Source organism: Gavia stellata, chromosome 2 (genome assembly GCF_030936135.1).
Source record: "Gavia stellata isolate bGavSte3 chromosome 2, bGavSte3.hap2, whole genome shotgun sequence".
Taxonomy (NCBI): Eukaryota; Metazoa; Chordata; class Aves; order Gaviiformes; family Gaviidae; genus Gavia; species Gavia stellata.
In genome coordinates this window covers 107,177,933-107,203,006 of record NC_082595.1, presented here as the reverse complement: position 1 = coordinate 107,203,006, position 25,074 = coordinate 107,177,933, and the positions used below count along the sequence as shown (strand labels likewise).

Below are 25,074 nucleotides of genomic sequence, written 5' to 3'. Positions count from 1 at the left end.
CAAGTGCCAGAGGTTGTCTGCAGTGTTTGCTGACGTTCAGAAATACAGAGCAGCGTTCCCGGGTGGAGGATGAGCTCTGACGCTCAGGCTGCAAGGAGGCACGTTGCAGCCCCGGCTGCAAACCCTGCGGTTCCTCTCAAGGGTTTCTACTTAGCAGTGCCACAGGCAGGGAGGGCGGGATCCGACCCTTTTTGTGGATAAAGTAGAGAGAGAAATGCAAGTTTAAAGCCACTCCTTACAGCAACCAGTTTGTCCCTCGCACCCGGAGAAATGCGAATCTCCACTCGGTTACTTGATAGGTCTTTCAGAGGAGAACAGAGCTTTGATGGGGGAAAAAATGACTGCTAAGAAACACTAAAAACATTAGAAAACTTCAGGCACCTCCTGTGCATGAGGGAGAAATTAGTTTTACAAGGCCTTGAATAAAAACAAACTTTGCTTTCCGATACAGTGGCAGAAATGTGATTATCAAGGCTGTTAAAAGTATACAAGGTAATTTTAATGAATGCCATATTTACTGCCTGTTGCTTAACATCATGCAGGAGGAAAAATGGGGAAAACTTTCCCCTTAGGCCTTGGATGTCGCAGCCACAGGCACAGGACTTCCTACCTGCCACAATTTCACATCACCCAGCCTTTCCACAGGCCTCCACGGCTCTCCCTAGACCACTGCTTAAGTTGTGCTCACCCAGACATTGAAAATATGCCATCTAATAACACAATGTGTCTTTCAAAAGAGTGGTTCCTGGCTGTATTGTCAGTGGCAGCCCTCAAGAGCTATTTTTCCTGGTACTCCCACGACCAGAAACACATCCGTCTCATGGCCAAAATGGTGATGTTCCTCCCCGTCCTGGGCTGGGTACATCTTTTGGTGATGAGGACGCCTGTGTTTCAATCCCAGATTAGGCTGAGCCTCAGAAGAGGTTTGGGGCTGTAGGACAGGAGGTGACGGGGCACTGCCGTAGCAGTTGGTGCAGTTCTCCGTCCCATGGGAGAGGGGAAAAGGGCAGCAGGCTGCAGCCCTGAGGAGTTCCTCGGGCAGGCTGGTGTAATGTGGCTGAACTGGTCATGTCGGTGTCGAGACTGATTTCTTTGTACGACTGAAATGTTTGCATGCATGCGGCAGGCACGTGCAAATGAGTGTCCACAGCTGTCAGACTTCAGGTATTCATCTTTTTTTCTCCAAATGGGGACCGGTGCTCTATTGGCAATGTCGTACAACTAATTAATGATGTGTCACACATATTTGGGCAGTATTCAACAGCAATAGCTGAAAAGCAAAGCAAAAAAAAAGATTATCTGGCATCACTCATGCAACTTCTGAACCAAAGATCTCTCGAGTGCATAAGTCTCATTTATCAAGAGTAAATAAAAAATAAGCTCACAAGGCCATGCAATAGACTTACCTTATTGCACCAACTCAGTCATAAAAAGAGCAGGATTCCCCATATTTTATTAAAATTTCTGTCTGCTCAGACTTCCCCAGAAGACAGTGAAAGTTGGTGGCCCAGCAGATTAATATTCTTAATTAAACAATATTGTAGTGGAAACCATGGGAATATATGAACATGGTCATTTTAGAGAGAGTTTTGCCTGAGGGACATAGTCTTATTGCATGATTCATAGCGAATGCACTCAGTCTTTGTGTCCTATGCATAACCAAAGTGCATGTGGGATGGGGAGCATGAGTGTCTATTATGTAATTAATGTATATGATTCATATAAATACACATCACAGCCATTTTACATAAAGCTTTGGGACTGATCCAGCAGGTCCTCGGCACATGCAAGGTTCAGAGCAGGGAGTACAGGTCGGGTTGATCCTGCAGTCACGAGCGGGCTGCTCTGCAGCCGGTGAAGGAGGTATGGGTATAGATGTCCCCAGGGTAGACGTCCGTATCTGAGACAGTCACCCTCAGCTCCCTTTTGAGTCAGTGGGGACAAACTGGCATTTGCAGGACTTGACCAGTCTGGAGATGAGCTGTACTGGTCCCTGGCAGTGCCTTGGAAGAGCCTGTTTGTCTCCACAGGCTCTAAAGAGAGCCTAGGTGAGTAGTTCAGGTATAGGCACGTCTGATCTGATAGTCTGCCTTTGGTGAGGTGATTTAAGAGCTGATTTAACTGTCCCATAAACATATCCATATCACAGCCTTGTTACACTTCAGTCCTGGTTTTACCCAGCCTCACCCTGACCTCTACCTACTCTGCGATTGCAAGGTTTGAGCTTGAATTTAATTTTGTTGAGAATACTGAGAAGGGAGGTGGGGAGACTTCTTCTTCCCCTACACTTTTCCTGACCTCCTCACCCTTCTGTGTAAACACTAGTCTCTTGCTTTTTGCTTCACCTTTGAGAGAGGCTTGCGGGGTCAAGGTCTTAAGATGCTGGAGGACCTGCCCTGCAAGTGGAACATGAGCACGTTCAGTGCTGGCTGTGGAAGAGCCTGTCCTACACAATTGTGTTTGACAAATGCCCATACGACAAAGGAGAAAATGAAAACTGAATCTAAATAGCAGGACGAATCACCAAACCTACCTTTCCCAGCCCCGGGCTCGCACCCTTTGCAGCCAGTTGTCAGTTGGGGATGCTGGCCTTGTGCCACCATGGTCAAACTCTCCTGTCCCAGGCGGTGGAGACCCCGCATCGTGCAGGGCGGCGTTTGCTGTCTGTGTATTTACTGTGTCATTGAAAAGGGACACGCTGCGATAGATGAGGGGCATGCTGAGATAGGTGAGGGACACGCCAGGCTCAACCTCTAAACAAAAGAAGTTTGCAGCCCCATCCCTCTGAACTAAAATGGCCAGAAAGTAGTACCTCTGTCAATAAATTACACAGTGGTAGGGCCTGGGCTGTTAAATACCGGTACTGTAAAATTGTCAGCGAGGTTCATTTTGAGTGGGGTTGACCAGCATGGTCGCAAACGGGTCTCAGCCGTGGTTTGGAAATGAGCAGAGTCCCGAAGCTGTTCCCGTGAGTAGCTCAGAGGCAGCCACCCCGTTGTGGAGGCTAAAAGGATTTAATATTACAGCTGTGGCCAGACCATCCCAGCTGGATTTAGAGCCAGAGAATGGGCCCTGACCCTGGGCTGTTTGCTAGCTTGAGTGTAGCCAAACTTCCCCATTAATTCGTCTCGCTCTGTAGATACCACCACATCGTTTTGGACCATCCTGGACTTTCATCAGATATTGAGTTTAACATTCTGGTTCTTCCATCTCACTGAGGGCTGGCAAGTGTAAATGTAACCCTGCGAATGTCAGCCATGCCCTAATCAGTGACAATACTGTTCCTTTACACAATTTAGTATTCATTCTTCTAAGTCTACAAATCTTAAAATAAAAAACCCACGTACAACGGAAGCAGATCCAGCTGAACCTCTGGATTTAGTGTTCCTGTGTTAACGAGAAAGTGGCTCACAGCGATGGGCTGGTTTTTCTTGGGGTCCTGTACTGGTTTCTAACCCTGAATGTGAAGTGCCTTGGATTTTGCTTAATGTCACATACACGCATGAACTTTATAATAAGGATTTTCCCTCTTGGGGGGGAGCTGGTCTTTGAAAAATATTAACTTTAAGAAAGAAAAGTTGTTTATTTTCTCCTAAGGAGCTCAGAAAACTTTACAGCCGCTAAGTAAAAACTGTGGTTATGTGAAGTAGCTATTCTTGCATCCCTTAATTCCTACTAACTTCATTAAATGTTGTGGGTAAGAAGCACAATTCAGGACGGGTCCTGTAATAAGAGAAGGCATTAGTGCTGTCTCCAAAATACAATTCTTTTCCTCTTTATGTGCTGTGGGAAGCAGAGAAATGGTTAATACCACGGCTATTGCCAGCAACGGCCTTGGTCTTAGCAGCTCCTGAAATGAATGAGCAGTTCACGCTTCAGCAATATTGTCTCAGGCTCTTGGCAAACCCAAGAAGCCAGCTCTGTTTCTGGTGCACTCGCTACGCTGTGATGTTTTTCTTGGTGACTATAACAATTTTCACTCTGTCTTCCTTTTTTTTTAAACGGAAGCTGAAAGACTCAAGGTTGTCTCTGTCTCCATTTCTCCTAGCTAATTTCCAATGCTTTCCCTGCGAGGTGACACTGAGTTAAGGCAAAGTAAAGAACTTGGGGGAGCTCGGGTCTTCAGAAACAACCCGCTCATTTTGCTCCCCTCCCTAAACTTGTAACTTGTCCTTGTTTTTTTCATTATTTTTCAGTGGTTCTATTTATTTTGTTTACCGCAGGTTTTCCATTTTTAGTCTCCTGCCCACTTGGTGCCACCTGGGAATCTCGGCACCTTGGCACTCGTCTGTGGGGTTTCAGTAGCAGCCTCTCTGCTGGGTAGAATCTCTCATTGGAGTAATTGTCCAGAAGATGCGTTGCATGATCCCTACCTCAAGGACGACGGCCAAATTTTTCTAGCGTGGGTGGCCTCAAATTAGGCACCTATACCCATATTTAGGTGGTAAAACAAGCGGGCTGATTTTCAGACGTTTGAATATTATAATGCGTGTCTTTAAGCCCTTTTCATTTACTTAAAACAGCTGTCGGGAGAGGAAATAAACAGGAAAAATGAAGGCAGAGGGAAAGAGTTTTATTCCTGAAATAAGGGATTTAAAAAATACCAAAAAGAAACAAGTGGAATGTTTTTAAATGGAATAAATTTGTTGCTGATACAGGCAGGAAATAGCACACTCAAATATATGTGGATGTATAGATATATTTTTATCTGAGCTTTTTTTTGCAATGTGTTTTATATTTAGGACACATATCAAGATTTGCATCTGTTTCCAGAACTTGCTGCTAACAGTTAGTAATGATGCCAAAACATACTTTAGTTCCAGCTTGAGACCAAATGATATTCAAGGCTTTTTTTTATTACTAATTTAGGGTCTGATATTAATTAAGGAAATTTTTCCATAAGTGCCAGGCCTTTTCTGAAGAACTCATTAAAATTATATTAACTTAAACCGGAATCACAGTCTGAGCATGTTTTGTAATGATTATTCTTACTGACTCTGCTGGGTTTTGTAAACAGAATGCTAATTGTTAACGGGGCAACCGGGCGCTCGATTCCAGACTTTCAAAGGGCCAGATCGTGAGCCATTACCTAGATGTGTGCTCCCAACGAAGTCAATAAGCTCCTAACAGGAAGGCTGTGGGACCGAGCTCTTTGTTTCATCCTTGCGCAAAGGCATATGATGATTTCTCCATTCCCTTGGTGGAATCGCTGTTGATTTTCTACTTAGGATGGAGCCAGCGGTGGTGGCTGATGCGGGGCCGCGTGTGTCCTGATACGTAGACGGAATCTAGCTCCGTACATGAAGCTCTCTGGTACATATAGGGTGATCAGGACCACTTATTTTGCCCTTAAGTCTCTGTGGCCTTGACTCTTTGTTGCACTGAATTTGGTTTGATGAATTGCACAAGCTGAATTTATGAAATGATTCCATAAAATGCGGGAGAATTTGGTCCTTCTCAGACTGGGACTGTGTTTGGTACAAGATAGGTAGAAAAGTATCTTATGCCCTCCGGGAGCTGTATGGTTTAAAAGGCCCAATTCTGCAAATCTTACACTAAAAACCACAATTTAAGAGGCAAAAACTGCCGCTGGTAGAAATTAGCTGGAGCTGCCTTGACTTTCGGCGGAATTCCCTCGCATTTCTGGCCACGCAGAACTTGAGCATGCTGAATTTGGTCGGGAAGGGAGTGTTAGAGCCTAGCAGAGCTTCGCAACACCTTTTGCAAGTGGTTTAGTAATGGTTGTTGGCCCCGTTTTACAGATGTGCAAATCTCCTCCCCTCTTGATGGATGTTTTAGCAGAAAAGGATCCTTTGTCATGCCAGCTTGGCTGTCAGATTTAAAAGAGCGTTGATATTGGTTATATTGGGCTGATACTGGTGACCGAAAGAGAAGGTAAGAGCCTTGCAAGCGGTTCAGGCTTTCTGTGGTTGTACAAAAGAAAACAGCGTAGGCAGCGAAGGAGAGGAAGATGAATGAGATAAAATGAAGGTGCGCACCTTCACGTGGCTTATAAAGAAGGATGTTATTAAGAGAGAAGGAACTATTTCATATGCATAAAGGGAGGGTATTTGGGGACGCTAATCTGGAAATCTCTTAATACTTGCTTTCAGACTGACTCAAAAAGAGCGAGGGAAGGGATCAAAGCAGGCGATGCCTTCCCGAGCTTGGGACAGGTTCCCCATGTCCACAGGATCGGTGTGCGGGCGGTGCAGGGTCCCCTCGGGGGGCACCCGACCCTGCACCCACGCAGTGCTCAATGGGCCTTCTGTCTCCAGGGAGGTTTTGGGGACAGCAAGGATTTTTAGCAGTGGTGGAGCTTCGTCTATAAAGCTCAGGGCAGAAATTTTGATATAAAGAGCTTTCCACAGAGAGATTCATAGCTTATTAATACAGTGAAGCCCATGTTATCATCTGCTTTGAACTGTAAGATTGCCCCAAATTAGCTCTCATTTGAACTTGAGGATAAACTTTGAGAAAAAAAACACCATGAAAACTCGGTTGGTCTTCGTTTAAAAATTTCCAGGGACGCAAACTCCCCCGCAACCTTTGGTTACAAACACTAATTAAGCTCGCTTTAGAAATGTGGGTCTTATTACTAGTGTGAATTTGTCTAACTTTAGTTTCCACTCATTTGAACTTGCTATAACTTTGTCTGCCAGTTTGCAGCGCCGATTTTTATTTCTGAGGTTCGAGTGGGTTCCTGTGGCGGCGACAGATACAACGCGGAGGTGGTCAAGAAAGGAGGTTGCTGTGGTGGGTCTCAGGGAGACGGCGGAAGCCACAGGGAACTGGACGTTGCGGGGCGCAGAACTGGTTTAACTTGCAGGGAGGCTGGAGGGGCACTGTGCAAAAATGTTTTGGTCATTTAAGTTTGCTGTAGGTTTGCTACGATCTATCAAATAGTGGAAGTTCCCTCCTGTAATCAGCCAAACTCCTACGGTATCCGCTGAAAAGGAGTTATTTTTGGTTGAATTACTAGTGGGACTTTACTTTTCCAACCCACCTGAAAAAACGCACTGAGAAAGCATTTTTCACTGACTTTGTGGGCTTCTGCAATTCCTTTAGGGATTCTTCTGCTTTTATATTTGCCCAATTGTAAAGTCTCTCCCATTTTTTTTTTTAACAAAATGAATTTAATTCCTCACCCACTGCCCTAGATGGAGATACAGGAATAGGACAACGAGATACGCATTCTCCCCTAGTTTTCATACACTGATTAACCTTTCATTTTAAGAAACACAGCTATAGTCACGGGGGCTTTTTCCTCCAGGTTTAGTTAGCATTTGCTCTGTCAAAAGCAAAGAGAAGCCTGCAGCTCAGAGCTCAGGCTGTGGCCCCGTTGGGTGGCAGACACCCAGCCAGAGCAGCCTTGTTGCGCTCCGTGTTCGTAATTCTTCCACCGGCAAATTTGCAACTAGAGAGCTGAAACTGCGTTAAACCCTTGGGATTACTTGGACCGGGCAATGCTGTCATTGCATGAAGAAGTTTAGTTCTGGCAAAAGAGGTATCATACACTTAATGCAGGGGGGTTTGTGGCATTTTACAGGTGCTTGTGGAGGAGGAGAGGAGTCAGTGTGCTATGTCTTCAGCCCTGTCTGGGCCATGTCACCTCCAGGCTTCGCAGTCGTTTTTCCCAAAGATCTCTCTAACCACCCACTTGACCTTTTATCCTGTGATGGCCATGACTGTTTGCCATGTTATGTTGTAATATGGAAGTGCTGAGTGTAGGCAGCTGGAGAAAGCCTCCTTGAGCTTGTGTGAGGAAGAGGAGCAATCATGCTGAGAGAAGGGGAGCACCAGCAGAGAAAAACAGCCCGGGGGATTTAAAACAAGGATCAATTCAGAAAGCAAAATGGAGGGGTAGGGCATCTCACGCTGATCTTTCTGCCTCTTAACATCACATTTCTCTGGTGGTGGTAAGTGGAGGGTGGTATGCTTGGATTAAGAGCAGTACCCACAAAGCCTTTTTCATTTAGCGCAGATGAAAAGTCGCTGTACAAGCTCTAGTGATGCCACATGCGTGGTTTCCACTCATTATTTTTAAAGGTTAACTGGGCCATCGCTGTCTGATCCATAGGCATCAGTGCTTTTTTATGCCCTTTTCTATTAAATAAGCACTGTCTAGAATTGGCAGAATATTATGAAGCCAGCAGCTAAAGGTATGTCCACCTTGGTTTAAGTTTATATAATTAGGCTGCCGAATGGGTTTGCTTGGAAAACAGGATTGCAGCACAGGTACATGACCAAACGTATAAGGCACATCATTTTTAGGTGATAGGTGTCTGTAAAAACACCGCTAGCCGTTTTTAATTCCCTGTTGTAATGATGTTCTGTGTTGTGTCGAAAGCTGAACGTGGGATTGAAAGATTTCCACGAACTGGAGATCAGTCCCCTTGCCAGTCCCCTTGACAAGGCTTCGCGTGAGGTTTTGACTTTAGCTGGAGCACCCAAGTTTGGCTACTGCAGGCGCTGTGGTTCAGTGATCAAAGTAATGGTTGTGTGTGTGAGTAGCTAATGGGCCTTTGCTGGAACCACCGCTGACCACGCGATAGGCAGCGGCTGCTAATATTGTATTGCGGTAGCGTCTGGAAGTCCGATTCCATAGTGCTAAGGACTATACAATTAAAGAAGAGGAAGAAAAAACAGAGAGGTCAGCTCTGTCCTCTATGGATTTGCACTCTTAAATACAGTACGACTGGTTACAAGATGTACAACAGAATGCAAGAGGGAACTGAGGAAAGATGAAGAGAGGCAGCAAGGTGGTAGGAGTGGCTGCAGCCTCGCTAGAGCCGCTGGTAGTGAGCATGGGTCAGAAGGGAGTGCAAGGATGATGTCTGAAGGAGGGTACTGAGATAGCTCTGTGGCTCTTCACCTCCTACCAGGCTTCAAGGGCAGCAGGAAAGAAAGCACAAAGCCGCTTGTTACAGCTTGTAGGAAGAAGCAAGCAGTGTTGGTCAGCATCATCATTGAAAAAGCTGAGTGGGGCAGAAGATCAGCCCCACCAGGTTAGACCAAGGGTCCATCCAGGACCCATCGCCTTCTCAGCATGGCCAAAAGTGGTCACTCAGCTCCCCTGGAGTGCAAAACCTGAATATATATCACAGAATCACAGAATCACACAGAATCACAGAGTCACTAAGGTTGGAAAAGACCTGTAAAATCATCAAGTCCAACCATCAACTAACACCACCATGCCCATTAAACCATGTCCCACAATGCCACGTCCACACGTTCCTTGAACACCTCCAGGGATGGTGACTCCACCACCTCCCTGGGCAGCTTATTCCAGTGTCTCACCACTCTCTCAGTAAAGAAATTTTTCCTAATATCCAGCCTATATTCCCAAGTTGTAGGGGTTTCCAAAGCTGTAGGTTTATATCTGCATCATTGTATTTAGTAGACCTCTGTGAATCTACTCACCCTTAGGTAGGTGCAAATAACCCCAGAGGAGCCGCTAGATCAGTTCTTCTATTTCCTATAGGTCTGTAGTGTCGTAGTCATATAGGACTGAGAGGGACCTTATGCGATCATATGATCTGTGCCCCTCTGTGCAGAAATAGGATTGAACATCTGCAGGTCATTGCTGTTAAGTGCAGCCAACTAGTTATGTGTATTGCTGCCACTGAAAACAAAAATAAAACCATGTCCCAAAGAAGGAAGAATCCCAGCCAAAAACTTCGCTAAGGTTGAAATAGATCATTTTGGTGCAGTTTAAAAGGTTTTTAGAAAATAAACTTAAAAACAAAGGAACTCAAAGCTAACATGATAAATGAATATATGAGTAAATGCTTGAGAATTGCTGGGGGCTTTATGAATACGTTCAAAATATCCCTGGGCTTCTGAACGAGACTGCTGGCCATAAAGTGGGAGTCATCACTGCAGCGTGGTGAATAGACCTAGAGCTGCGTAGGGTTTGTCAGCATTGACAGAGGGAAGGTATAGAGTAGAAACCTCTGTGTGAAAGAGCATAAACATTTAAATAGCCTCTAGGGCGCAGATTGCAAAGGCTGGGGTCTGGACTAGGGACCGAGGACTGAAAATTAGACCGTCTGCAAAGGTGGCTGGTTTACCAAATAGGAAGGGAAGCAAGTGCCTCAAAAACACCAGGAGGGCTGCTGACCCCAAATCTCTGCAACACATGCCAGAGATGAAATGGCTCATTGGAAGAGGCGTCTCGCAGAAGCTCCTCAGAGGAAGTCCCCGGGAACTGTGATGTGGATGCTGGCATGGCCGGAGGAGCCACAGAAGGAATCCTGGCAGTGGGAAAAAGGCACCTCTCTTCCCCCTTTCTTCCCTCTTCCTCTCAAATATCTCCCTCTAAAGGGATTTTTTGTTTGTTTTTGTTTTCTTTTTGATTCTTGCTAAAAGCCAACCCATGTTGTTTTTTTAATGGGTGAAAGGGAGCGCAGGGGAGGATCTAAGTACCACCGGAGCCTAATTAGGAGCCGTCATATTAGATTCCAAAATTAGATAGGAAGCTGGATTTAAGGGTAGTCCAAGCCCAAGCAGTTCCTAGTTTGGCCTGGCCCACGTAGGTGGGCCAGACTGGTTTGGAGCTGTTCTGAGGACAGGCTGCTTGCCCGTGGAGGAAACCGTTCCAGCCGCAGTGGAGCTGGAGCACGGCGCCTGGTCCTCAGCCGGGCCAGCTTCTGCTCTCGCCGGTCTGCTCTGCAGATGAGCTGGAAGGGCGTTTAGTTTAAAGCAATTCTAGCCGTTGCTTTCTCAAGCAGATGAAGACAACTGAAGGCGATAATTCAGGCTGCCTTTGTACGCCTCTTTTTTATTTCAGATATCGGGATTGCATATGAAAGCTTATTTTAAGCCAAGTTCTCTTTACTCTGTCTGACTTTCACCTTTTCTGTGTCTTCACCTGTTGAAGAGCTTATAAAAAATGTCTGATGGGTTTTGCCTTTAATCTTTGTGACTTTACAACATCTTCCAACAAAGGATTTCATAGCATTTTCCAAACTGTGCTCCTGACCTTTGTCACTTGGCTAGTACAAAGTATTAAAATACCCATCTTATAGCAAGCAAAATTTAGCCAGGAAAATCAAATTATATGCCCAAAGTCACAAAACAAATCAGCAGCAAGAGACAGAAAGCAATGCATCACATTTCCCCTTTTAACAGCTTAATGGATAAGTGGGCTTTCTAAACTTCGAAATAATGTGCTTTTTTTTCCCCACCAATATGCAATTATCCTGTGCAATATCTCCATGATACATTTATTTTTTTACCAGCCCCATTAGAAGTTCTCCAGGCTCTCTTTTGGAATATAGCAAATGCAGAGACTAGCCAGGTTATCCTGACTTAACTACAGGCTTAGTTAGACTTCGGTAGGAGTGTGCATTTCGACAGCCTATGGCAAGCGCAAGGCGGTGAGTCTTAACTTAATCGCCTGTCACAGAATTGTAGAATCTCACATTTACCATGAGCTGTGGCCATTCAAGTGACTGTTACTGTGGTTTATCTGAGACGTGGTAACTTGGATTTTCAGTTTAGAGCACCAATAGTGATTTGAGCTGCCAGTGGGATAGCCTAAGTTGCCATAGAGCAAACAGCCTAAAGCATGTTTATGATGTGAGCTATTACAGACCAAAGTCTGTTTCTCTTTCTCATCACCAGTTTCCTGGGAGGATAAAAACCATATTCAGACTTTACACTACGGAGAAGAAGCATTTATTTAGAGGTGTTCAAAGTTGGGCAGGTTTAAGCTTCAGCTCAGCTGATGAATGGAGATGCTGTGTGGACAAGCTTAAAATGGATTGAAACTTAGCTTACAGTAGTTTGCCTTAACTTAGTAAGAAACTCAGGTTGGATCTGAAATGAATGAAAAAATAATGCGGAGGGCTTTACACTGCTTTTATTAAATGAGATTGAAAATTGTATATTGTTAACGTGGTGCAATGCTGAATATCCAAAGGGATACAGTGCCTCTAGCCCTGCTATACAGCCGTGTTCAGCAATCTGTGTCCTGCTGAATTTGACGGCAGTTTGGTATCTAATCGAGTGCCTAAATGCATGGACTGAAACCTCTGTAGGTCTTTGCACTGGTCAGTGGTTTTGACTCTTAGACACAAGAGCAGCAGCTCTAGTGAAAACAGCCCAGCGGTCGCGTGCAAAGATTTCCTCCGTCTCCCCGAAGCTCGTGGTGACTCGGGGCACGTCTGCATTGCACAGCGGTGAGTCCTGCTCTGCGGCTTGTCGAGAGCCACAGCTTTGCCTCTGCGATGCTGAGGGTCGTGACGTCCCTGAGCCGCTCTCGCTCTGCCCTGTGAGAGGGGTTTGGCTCGGTGTTTGCCCACACATCTCCCCACAGGGCTCCTTCACACCCTGAGCATCCTGAAACTCTTTTGACCGGTGGGTCTTGAGTCATGCTGATGTGTTTGACAATTCTGTCGCAGCCTGACGTTACCGCTGCTCGTGTTACTTGGGGGAAACGTGTTCTCACTGTAAGGGAAAAAACTCTGGCCGTCACTGGGTGAGTTATTTTCCACTGTTTTCACTCCAACAGCGTTATTTTGCCTGCTGCTAAAATCCTTAACCTAAGATGGAAATGCCTCCCTGGTATCTCCTCTCTCATTTCTCCAGTATCCAGAAGCTCTCCATGGGCTAAGCGCCCTTATCCCCTCCGGAGCGGCTGCTCTTGCAGGCTCCCGCGCAGCTCCCGCTCCGAACACAAGCAGCCGCTTCCAGCTGCCTCCCCGCCGGACGAGGTGTGTCTGTTTTCCCTTCGGGGACACAGGACTTCATGCCAGGGAGGAGAAAAAAAACCCAACATCATGGTCCTGGATGTGGGACCGAGGCTGAAAATGTCCGTTGAAGGGAGAAGTTATTTTCAAGGGGAAGAGTGTGTTTTTAATTGTTTAGATGGGGGGTTTCGTGTTTTAGGGTTGTCGGGGGGCTGGGGAGGTGCCTTTTCTTCCTCCGTGTAGGATATTGTTCAGGAAAAAAAAAAATGGGACTATCTACATTTGTGAATTTAAGTTTTTTTGGCCAGAAGCGTAACAATTTGTAGGGTTTGATTTTCTCTGGAAAAAAAAAGGCATTTTGAGAACAAGGCCTGGGTAACCAAAATATGTTTGTTTTTGTTTAAATCGCTCAGTAGAGAAATCGTCTCTTGTCTATTGTTAAGAGAGAGGTTTAAATCAAAGGCAAATTCTACATATTCTAAAATATACAGACAACTCTTTGAAAGCAAAGCCAAGCAAAACTTTAAAAGAGACCTTCTCCTTGATGCAGAAGTTTTCAGTTAGTTTACTGTGCTGAGGCTCGTGTGGAAAGAAACAGCCTGAGAAACAACTCGCAAATCCCCATTTCGGAGGCGGAAGTCGGGGAGAGCATCATATTAATAGCACACGAGACCTTTCCACAGAGCTTCTCATCCAGGGCTTTTCCAGCAGCAGCGAGGAAAAGGCTGTGCACTTCGTGGGGGCTTTTGTGTTCGGATTTGGCTGTGGAAGGCTTAAGCGAGCTGCAGAGCGAGGGAGCAGAGGGCCTGATCCTCTCGTGTTGGGTGGTCCCTCCTACCGCAAATAACCCTATTGAAAACAGAGGGACTATTTGTGGAGTCATTTGTTTGTCAGGAAAAGTAGGGTTTGTAGGATACGGCCCCAATTAGCAGCCAAATTCCTGGTTATTTTCTCGTGATAAAAACGCGGCTAGCTGTCACAGAGATGCACGTAGCATCTCTTCAGTTCCCGTTTGAACTCCTGCCACTTGCTCCGTGCTTCTTCCCGTTTCCTCAGCCATGCGAAAATTATTCCGGCACCACACTAGCTCGGATGAGCTGGCCGCTTCCCTCTTGCCCAGGACTGACGTGGCCTCCGGTCCTTTGCCGTGCCTTTTGGGATCGGCACGGCTTGGGCTGCGCGCTCCCCGGCTCCCACTGGCTGGTACCCATCGGCGAGGGCACCAGGGCTTGCTCTTGCCCTTCGGCTCCGGGCTGCTGGAGCACGTCAGGCAGCTGATATCCACTCCCCGCCTGCCATCGCTGCCTAACACCCAAGCCATCATCCCCACCATAAATCCTGCTTTTAATATGACCCAGGTACAGTCGACGCCATCCAGAGGACGTCCCTCCTGGATCCAGCCTTTCTCGGGAGATTTACTAACAGTTTATCACCGAGCTGCAGTTTTTGGAAACGCTTTTAATTGCCCGCACACGTTCTCACAGGGCGGGCGCCCTGCCCGACCCGCGTGCGCTGGCGCAGGCAGGGCGACGGCTCTGCCGGCCTCGCGCGAGCTCGGCGCGCCGGCGGATGCCGGGAGGGCTTTCTGGGAGCCGCGGGAGCGCTGATAGCAGCGCTGGTATTTGGGGAAGGGAGGAGTGCTCTCGTTAGTTGTATTTTTTTGTGGCTCCCTGTTTTGGTAGCCATAAGTCATTAGTGGTTTGTAATTTTTTTTTTTTTTATTTTTTGCCCCTTGAAACTGAAATAAGGGCTGAAAGGGTAGATTTGTCCTTCTTTTTTCTCTTTTTTTCTTTTTTTTTCCCTTTTTTTTTTTTTGGCTAATCTGAGGCACGCTGCCACATCTGAAGCCACTTGGCTCATTATGGATTTCATGGAAACTGATTCCCTGAAAGTGTTTCCATATGTGTGTTCCCAATATATCCCATCCTCTTCTAAATGGGAGTACAAACTCGCACACGAGCTGGAAATGGCTTCAGGATGTGACAGAGAAGTCATATGACTGGAGTGGCACTGTGTGTGGCCCTCTCTGAAAGACACGGTGTCCTGTGTGCTGGCTCCCATCCTACAGTAGATCCAGTTTCAAAGACTATCTTCCTTCCCGGCTTCTTAAAAACTCTTAATCAAGAACCAGCAAGGAATCCTCTGTCCTCAGGAGGGACGTGTATTAGTTGAATGAGAGTCGAAAAGAAAATTTGGATGGGGAGGAAAAAAGAGGGGTTTAAAGGGTGAAATTACAGAGCAATGCCAAGGGCTTCCCCCCCCCGCCCCTGCAAAACATAGTTTCTTTGTGTTTGCTTGAGGATCAGATGGTATTTCTGAGTTGCTAGCATGCAGTGGAAAAGTACAATTCATGACAACATTGGAAACAAATATTTATACTGGATAGTTAAGGCACATTTTTCTGAAAAAAAAGAAAAAAGTCGGCTGCTAGCCCCAATGTATATTATCTTCCCATTCACTGGATTCATACAGGATTCTTGTACTGACGCTCGCCATCGCCGTGCATGCGTTGCAGCTCTCAACCCTGCGGTTTCACCCCCTTGCTGTACACACCACCACTGAGGTTGCTATCCAAGAAAAGCCTCAAATGTTCCTTCTGATGCGTTTCGGCTGGGGCTGGCAAAAAATAGCAGCGGCTGAAATTCAGGCAGGAAAAATTGGGGAAAACCGAACGGAGGGTGATACGCGCCTGTGTGCGTGTTTGTGCCATGCAGCGTTGCAAAGCTGCTAGACTTATTTCCAGGAAACGTTATTGACTTTTTGCTTCCAACGTAGCGCGTAGATGGCCTGAGGCTTTAACGGGCGGGGGGATTTTGATATACTACCAATGCCTTTCCACCTGAATCACCCACCACAGCTCAAGACTCAAGTCACTGAGATGAGATAGCAAAGACTGAGAAGTTCAGAGACTCCCCATCACGCCAGGTCAATGAGCATCACACCAGGTCAACGGGCATCCGTGAGTGGCAGGTCACAATCGCCAACCGAGGACGTATTTCTGTAACGTGACCATTTGTCCCCCTCCTGTGGTTCTCGTTAGAAAGGTTTATGAGCCCTGTGTAAGTGAAGCTGCACAAGAGGCAACGTCTATAAATGAGACAGTGAGGACTGATGCTTTTCATAGCTCCATTTGTGCTCCCAACAGTCCGTCTAGGAGGGGTTTGTTGTTGCTTTTTTCCACACAGGGGAGGAATTTCTACCCATTCACGCTGCTGAATTTAAGATGAGCTACCTCCGGAGGTGCAGGCAGCAGCCGCCTGTGTTTAGATGCGTAGCATCACCCAGCAAGACTTAGGTGCCTAAAGAAAATTGCCTTCTTCCAGCACAGTTCAACCAGCAGAAAAGTCCTGTTGAGGGAGCAGGGCAGGTAATGATGGAGCCCAGGCTGTAGAAGTGCAAAGAAACCCCGGTTTTGCCGTTAAGCAATGTAACAGCTCAGCTTGGGAAACGCTCTCCTTTATTTGCACGAGCGGTACTTTAATGGTCGCTGCTAATTACGTTATTTATGGGGTGTTTCTCCCAGCAAAGGGCTTAGGTGCCGTGCCATAAATTCAGTGAAAACATCTATCTGCAAATTAATCTGTGGTATTTTAGGTGCCAAAGTCCTGTTACCTAAATACCAGAAGGCACAAGCGTGCAGTTTACCGTGTGAACCGGGGTGCTGAGGGACGGCGAGACGAGATACGTGAGAATTAGGTTCTTGCATGTTGTGTGCGAGGCTCTGCAGGGGTTAAAATGTTCCTTCCTCCCTCTGGCTTTTGTGAGACTGCTGTGCTTAATAATGTTGCAGTTTAAATGGTCCCAGCTAGGCCTTGAAGTTAACACCTTGTTGAGGTGAAGAAAAGAGGGGGGGCTCAGTTCACACCTTTTCTGCTGCTATTGTTTGCCAGGAGACCTGCTTGGGGTAACCAGGGGGAAAAAAATGCAAAAAAAAGAGATGTAAAATGCTTTTTTTCTTTTATTTTCCGGATATTTTTTTTCCTGAATTAAAGGGAGGGAAAGGGCATTGGAAAACACACCATTTCCTACGATAAATGGTTGCAAGTACCCAGACGACGCGCGCTCATCCCGAAAGAACCCGGGAGGGAGAAGCCCTGTGCGCTATTTCTGCGGCGCCGCAGGACTCTCGCCCTTGCAGCACGGAGACGCGTGCTCGGTGGTAGATGTGTGGGAGGAGCATCCCTGCGCTCCAGCACGAAGCTCAGCACCAGCGTAGGTTTGTGGGATCAGGACCTAATGGCTACAGCAAGGAATAGATACATGAAGAAGTGGTTTGGGATCCCTGGGAATTGCAGTCCCAGGCTCCATCCCGCAGCGGCATCCAATGGGAAGGTGGTACGGCACCTCTGGAGAATCAAAGTCTTGCCTGGAAAGTGGCAGGAGAAGGATCGTGCTCTGTGTGATTCACTAAACACTGATTAGCAGAGGCAGGTGACAAGAATTTAACAAAATGAGGATCAAAATAGCGCTCTCCCCCCAATACAGAAGGATGCTTGGGGAAAACAGACTTCCAGCTAGCAAATAATCACTCCCCTCCATCCAAACGTATTGCAAAGAATCCTTAAGATTGCAAAACTAAGTGCTCAGAAATTGGGAAATGTCAGGACTTTTGTTGCCGGTGTTACTTTAAATCAGCCTCATTCTGCTTATGCATTATATTACAGATTTTAATTACAGGATCACATGATACTTTTCCCACGGGATTCCTGTCTCATTCAGTGCACAGGATGGACAGTGCTAACTTAATGAGCAGCTCTTCAATATTTTGTTTTCTTCTTGTTCTTTGCATTTCCCCAGGCCTTGTTTATTGCAGAGCATTAAATTCTGCTCTGAAGAAGGAATTCTTAATTTCTTGACGGGCTTTGCTCTTAATATTTCTGCCATTGCATTTGTATACAGTGCGTTGCAGTGCAATATTCCCAAGAAAGGAAGAACCCGCTTTAAAAAGAGTACTGAGACTGACTCTAAGGTCTCCTGTAATTCAGTGCACCTTCTTTGTGACACCTACATCACGAATTTTTTTCTGTCTTTAACCTTATGTTCAGACCTGAGCTCCTGTTGGCTTCAGCAGCAGCTGTGAATATTTAGCGCACGTGCAAATTGGAAGGCAACGTCTTTGCTGGGCATGGAAAATGAGAGAAATAAAAATGTGATTCGGAGAGATTTCAGCTGAGTCACGTAGGAGCTGTGCGGCAGAAACACATAGAAAATCCAGTTTGCTCGGGAAAATAATCGGGTCTCCCTCGCCTTGTTCACTTCACCCCTTCTGATTTCTTCCAGCCGTGGATTTGGGGGATATAGAGACGAGGGTCTTCTCTGTTCCTCAACTCTGATACATCTCCAGAGGAGGTCAGCTTGTGTGCTGCCCGCAGGAGGGGTCGTGCAGAAGGAATAGCACCTCTCCTGTAATTGAACGCTGTATCGCAGTGCATACGGAGAAGTAACCTGAATGCTGTTATTTCCTCACTTTCTCACTCTTCACATGGTAACCTTAATAATATCCTTTTGTTTGTCTCTAGTTGTGTTTATAGTTTCTCAGATTTCTAAAAAAAGCAAACCCCGAGTAACCCCGCCTTGCCAAATTTTTCTTTGCAATATCGTACAAACATCCCCGTGGACTCCTTTTACTCAGGCTTCTGCCATGCCGGTGAATGGAGCCACCCGTGGACCGATCCTTGATCCGGACTGGCACGGGGTGGGGGGGATGTCCCCATATTTCAGCAATATTTGCAGAAAAAATAGTGGGACTTGGGACTCCTGGGTTTCATTCCAGCCTCTGGACAAGTGGCTTTGTAGGGCACAGACTCTTCTGCCCATTTTTAGGCAGAATGCTTATGATTTGTTCATATTTGGCTGGATTTTCATGGCAATGTCTCTCACACAAAAGCCACTCCTATTCCAAAGTTCAAGTCCTTACTTCAAAGCATGGAACTGGTACAGCTTTTCAAAGGCAGGCTCCTCAGAGTTTAAGATTAGTAAAACAATATATTTTTCCCAGCAGAAGAGTTTCAGCTGAAATTTTCAAAACAAATAAATGCATAAATCACAATTTAGCCTGAGACAGACGCCCAGCATGGACAATTTCAGCCAGAACGTTTAAAGTTTGGCAAAGCTGGGAGAGACTGAAAATCGTCTCATCGTGTGAAGTGTGTGGCATGCTTCATACGAGGCGATATTATCAGCTGTAAGTAATCCAAGCTGCACATATAATTCATAGACGTAGATGTTAGGGAAGGAAAAAAACGATTTTAATAGATCAATTAGTGCTACATCCCAGCCTGAATTGAACTATTGAACAAAAAACCACAAAATCTAGTATCTGCTTCAGCGAATGTCTTAACACTGAAGTCCCCCAAAACAAATTTAGCTACTGGTAAACTTATTTAACTATATGTAGCTGAATTTCCTTGAGACAGACTATTCGGTGACTTTCAAATACAGCACCATTCTGTTTTCTTGCATCCAAAGATTATGCATTGACCTGATGTGCTAGAAATTTCCCTATCAGACATGTGCAGTATGCCAAGGGGACGGGGTTTTTTTGGTAGTGACCTTATAGCATAAAATGACAGAGCAAATTGCAATATTTGCAAGTTATAAAATTATCCTGTAACCCTTTAAAGTAGATGTCAGCTTGCTATACCCACAAGGAGTTAATCTATTCACAGTACGTTATGATCTTCAATAATTGGAAGCGATTGGCCAAAGTGCTGTAAACCTGGCAGAAATTTGTTGCCTTATTTTCTGCAAACCACAAGCACAGCTTATTAATTGAGAAATGAACATTAACTGGCATTAGCTGGCATCTGTAAACCGAAAAAGAGAAATGACCACGGTACACGCTCAGCTGTAAACGGTAGAGCTGCAAAGCTGCAACAGGTAAAATTGGTTTTTAAGCACGAATGCAAAACCATTTTAGTCGGCTGCTGGCAAATGCCCAAGTCTAGGGTTTTTAATGAGGCTTCTGCATCAAAATAAGTGAAACCACATGGAATTTTAATTGTTCTTATTCTAAATATGAAACACACTGGAGCAGTATTCTTGAATCTAGGATGTTAGCATATATATTGGTATATTAACATTACCTCTTTTCTGTTCTAAAGGTATAGCTTTCAGAAAACTTGAGTGCCAGGTTACATTAGGGAGGAATCAGCTTGGAAGATTTACAAACACTTTAACCCGGGCTCCTTCAGATGTAAAGGTTGTTTTTTTTTTTTTAATTTCTTTTTTTTTTGGTATTGTCAAGCACGGTGAGCTGATCAGACTGCGTAGGGAAAGACGATCACTTGTTGTGCTTGCTGCAGTGTTCCTCTTTCTGGCGGCACAAAATAAAGTCTTTTCTCTTTACAGAAGCGTGGTTTCACAATCTTGCGGCCACGATGTAGGGCGGAGGATCTGTGCTTCACCCATTTAATACAGGCTATCACGAGAGTGGGAGTTCACAGATGCAAATTGTTTTCTTGCTCTGACGGAGGAAAAATTAGCATAAATCTTTAATCCTGCTGGGGAAAGGAATAAATAAATTATTTACTTGCGCTGTCATGTTACTATATTGCTGATCGACATCGCTATTTGTACGCAACTAGATATACAAAGATGGGTGCCATACCCGCAAGAGCTATTTATCTTCCCAGTCCAGCAAAGAGCTAAACATATATAAATGAATATGCATCTGGTGTTTGCAAGTTAGAACCAAAAGCAACCTTAACATAAGGAGGTAGCACAGAGAGAGGAGGAGGAGGAAGGTGAAAATGCATCAGTGAGATTGCACAGCGGTGAGGATGGCAAGAAGCTGAATTTTGGAGGTGACTTCTTAAAAAGTTTCTGGACTCACTTAGGAAGGAGGCTTTAGAACAGGCATCACAGAAAACTTCTTCTGATCTCCAAAAATGCCTTTACACAACGGAGATGCAGAAGGCTGGGAACACATCGCAGTCTAGTGCAGGGAGTTACGGAGACGGCAAAAGGCATTTGGGCAAAAGGGGGGTTGGAGAAGTGAGTGTGCAGGAGCCGTGCAGACCCAGCCATGAGTGAGATAAGAAAGGGTTATGGTTATTTGGCCTTTGGGTAAATAGGATTGTGCTTTACAAGCAACAGTAAAAACAAACAAGTGTGGATTTACTAGGGTATGTAAGGAGGTCTGTAGCCCCACAGTAGAAATGCCTACGTGTGGTGTGCACACTCCCAGTCGTTTGACGCATACGTGATGTCTTGGCAGCACCCATGCAGATAATATTTGGACCTAGCCCTGAAAGGGAGTTTGCCTTTTAATGTGTAGAACTGTGTGGATAGTTTGTTATTTATAAAAAAGAAGTATTGGTTGCAAAGAAACCAAAAATGCCCGTGTTCTTCTACACCCTTACACTCAAACCAATTCTACCTTTGATTATAAAATTCTTGTTTAGCTTCTATCAGGGTAAACTAAGAGCAACTCTCTTCATGTTGGGAGAGTTGCAATAACAATAAAAAAAAAGAGTATAAGCGGTAGCAGATTGAAACTCAGTATTTTGAGCAGCTGGGGAAATTATGTTCTAACCTTATATTTCCAGATACGTATCAGACCTGTTCACAATATAAAGGATAGTGTTCCAAAATTACAGCTTTGAATCTGGGTGGTATTGCCTCTGGCTATTGTTTGCAGTTGGGAACGAAAGAAGTTGCATCAAGTAGTAGAGTGTTTGCTGTAAAGGTACAAGTTATATTACATTCCATGGTGCTGTGGTTGGAGGGGTTGATGATGGAGACAGACCCATTCACCCGTAGGTCACTGATTCGGTTCCAGATAAAGATAATAGTAATCACATTGTCATCGGAGTTAAAAATGGGCTTTTACTGCCCATTTAAAGTTGTGTACTCAACATCTTTCGAGACGGCGGATTATAATCCCCGGGTTTCAGGCTGTGTGGTTTGGCCGCTTGGCTGGCGGTGGCCCAGGTCCTGCAGCCTGAACCCGAGCTGTGCCTGCTGCTTTTAGCTATCGTTGAAGGCGTGGGTTGAATGAGCTGGTAGAACAGGAGAGAATAGTGATCTAAATCACAAAACGTGCCACACAAGGTGGCAGGGTCTGCCGAGTCCGTGGCTTACGGTAACAACCATCGTTGTGGGTGCTATAGGGGGCCAAGGGCAAAAGGGCTGGAGGGACCTTCCTTCTACGCAGCAGTATCGGCAGGTCAGATCCAAAGCCTATCTACAAGGAAAAGCATTGCTGCATCTTACGTTGAGGATACACAGGGTGTTTCAGTGTTTAGCACGTCAGTTTGGCATCTAGAAGATGCCGCGTTTTCTCTTTAGGTAAATCGGATTCAGTAGACTGGGAAAGAGATGGGTGAACCCTTGGATCTAGAGGACTGTAAAGCTGTAGAAGGGTCGGCTGGGAAGCGCAGGGAGAGCCCATTTGATTTCATGATTTTTCCCCTTTATTTATACCCTGCTCTTTCCAGCTCCATCTCTATAAAAATGTATATATATGTACCTACTGCATACTGGCCGATGCCTTTCCCTCCCTCTTGCACGGTACTTCTTCGTTAGGATTTTTCTCTTTCCCCCTGTCCCTTTTCCCACAGCCTTTTTGTTTGCCACTTTTCTGGCTCTCAACGTGAGCTTTCACCATCTTTTTCTTCTGCTCCTGTCCATCCCACAGTCTCCTAAGGAGATCACCAAGCTACTAACGTTTGCTTTCCAGTTCTGCTCCGAAACTGTGGGTGTTTGATGTGGGATTAGAAATTAGGCAAAATGAGTTTACCCATCCCTGTTTTGCGTTAGACTCCAATTCACAGCGTTACCATCCAGACGTTCACAGTAGCCATAAACTGTGTGGTCTTTTTTTCAACCAGACTGCACAGGCTACGTACGAAAAGAACTTCTTTCAATGGCAAAAAGAGTGTTGGGCTTGTAATTTTCCATCGACTGCACTGAAAAGTAAAATCTGCATCTTTGCTATCAGCTCAGTGGCCTCGCTCATCCTTCAGATGCAGCAAATAATGTTTTTTGGCCATAGGAAGTAGCTGAGCAGATTCTCACCTAAATAAATGGATTTAAGGCAAGAAGAGGGGCTTAGTCACCCCCAGTGTAACTCCCCTGGTGTCAGTGGTGCAACTAACTCGGTGTTGCCAACTCTTGTAGTTTTATTACAAGTTGCACGGTAATTTCTGCTTTTCTTGAAACCCCAGCTCCCGACGGCGTGTGCTGAGGTGGGAATCTCGGCTTTCGTGTGCAACCAGACCTGAGTTTTTTGAGAGGCTGTAGCAAAAACCCAGAGAGACGTAACCCTCAAAGCTCGGAAACCAGAAGGCAAATCAACTCCAAATCCACCTTTCTCTTTTTGGCTCTTTCAATCTCTTGATTTTTGAGATTTTTTTTTTCCCCCCGGCCTGACTTGTGACCTTTGAACGCTTCAGGTTGGCAATGCTGCTCCCTCCATTGGCATCGGTGGAGTTAGACCAGGGCTGAGTTTGGCCCAGCACTTGTAGAAAACAGGTGTATGACTCTGTTCCTTGCAATGTATTATTTGATATGATCTGCTGTTCTCTTGGGGGCCAAAAGAAGTGGGTTTTCTTAGCAAAATAAAATTCTATCATCACTTGATACAAAAACTGGTATTTACAGAATTGTTTTCCCCCGTCTTTTGTTATAATTTTTTAGGTGCTTCAGAGCTGGGCCCATTTTCAGATCCCAGGCAGTTCACAAGCATTTCATCCCTCACTGAGAGCCGCTTCTCCAACCCACGAATGCACTATCCAGCCACCTTTACCTATACACCGCCAGTCACCTCAGGCATGTCACTGGGTATGTCCGCAACCACTCACTACCACACCTACCTACCACCACCCTACCCCGGCTCTTCCCAAAACCAAAGTGGACCTTTCCAGACCAGCAGCACTCCATATCTCTACTATGGCACTTCGTCAGGATCATACCAGTTCCCCATGGTGCCGGGAGGGGACCGCTCCCCCTCCAGGATGCTTCCTCCGTGCACCACCACGGCCAACGGCAGCACGCTGTTAAACCCTAACTTGCCCAACCAGAGTGACGGTGTGGAGGCGGATGGCAGCCACAGCAGCTCCCCAACCGTCTTGAATTCTAGTGGCAGAATGGATGAGTCCGTTTGGAGGCCGTACTGAGATTTCTTCTGTAGCCGGCCCGACATCCGCCAGCCAAAAAAAACCAAACCAAACAAACGGTCGACTAACTACGAAGTGCCTGGTTTTTGTGCTTTTTGGTTTTTGTTTTTTTTTTTAAAATAGATTTTACCGATATGTGCAACTGTGTAGATGGGATGATAATGGCCATAAATAACACAAGAGTTACCAACACACCACAATCCATGTTTCAGATTATGTGGATCAAAGCACATACTTTTTTTTTTCTTGGAACCATTTTGCCTTGTTTTATATTTAAAATGTACTTTTTACACACACCAAAAAAAATCACCCCCTCCTTTTTTTTTCCCTTTTTTTTTTTTTTGTCTAGAGTGTTGTAATAACTAGTGAGTACTTTTGCCAATGAGGAGAGAACGGACTCCCCAGCTATCAGGAGAAACATGGTGATGCAAGGCAAAGGCTGCATTCCCTTTTACTTTTTAATTAAAAAAAAACCCTAACCATGAACTCCAGATACAGTTGCAATCATACAACGTATGGGACCCTCTTCACACCCGTAGTGCAATTCAACTGCCTTGTATTGGTGCACATAAAAAGGAAAGCAAAGATCGAGTTGCTTCCATTTTGCCATGATACATTCAGATGACAATAGCTGTCCCAAAAAACTCTGTCCGAGCCTTGCTGCAGATAACAGTTGGAACTTCTCTGTGTTCATTGCTTTTTTGGTTTGTTTTTGGGTACTTAAAGAGAACAAGTCTTCAAGTTAGGTTAGACAACCCTGGGGTTTCCTTTTTGCTTTTGTATCCGTTCATTTTGCCTTCGATTAGCCAAAAACCAAAAATAACAACCAAAACCTTTAAAAACAAAAAGGAAAATGTTATTACTTATGCAAAATATGAAAATGGCAATATATATTACTAGAGCCAAAATGGTATACATAGTATTTGTGTTCGGCTACGTTCTTTTTTATTTTTTTTTTAAATTATAAATGTGTAAAATTTGAGGTTGTTTGCTAACGTGAATCATCATATAAGTTTAAAAGAATATTTATAATTATTTAATAACATTTGGACCCTTTAAACGTTTCTTAATGTAATGATATATTGACTTCGGTCTCTAAAAGTAGTTTGTTTTGTTTTTTTTTTTTTTACTTATTACATTTCTGCAATGGTGCAAACCTCAAACCTTTACCCAACTCTGAAAAGCAGTTCCAGTGTGAACCAGTTTACAATGTGACTTAAAAACGACAAACCCAACCCAAATGCATCCACATCAAATGC

At 45.2% G+C, this 25,074-nt stretch overlaps 1 protein-coding gene across 3 annotated transcripts in view; it reads left to right on the top strand.

Moving 5' to 3' along the window:
* Window positions 1-23,815, top strand: part of RUNX2 (RUNX family transcription factor 2) — a 151,416-nt gene extending 127,601 nt beyond the window's left edge. For all 3 annotated transcript variants that reach the window (XM_059830384.1, XM_059830401.1, XM_059830393.1), the window contains one exon: window positions 23,337-23,815. In XM_059830384.1, coding sequence (XP_059686367.1) covers window positions 23,337-23,815 — 479 coding nt within the window. The remainder of the gene's footprint in view (window positions 1-23,336) is intronic.
* Window positions 23,816-25,074: the final 1,259 nt, after the last annotated feature.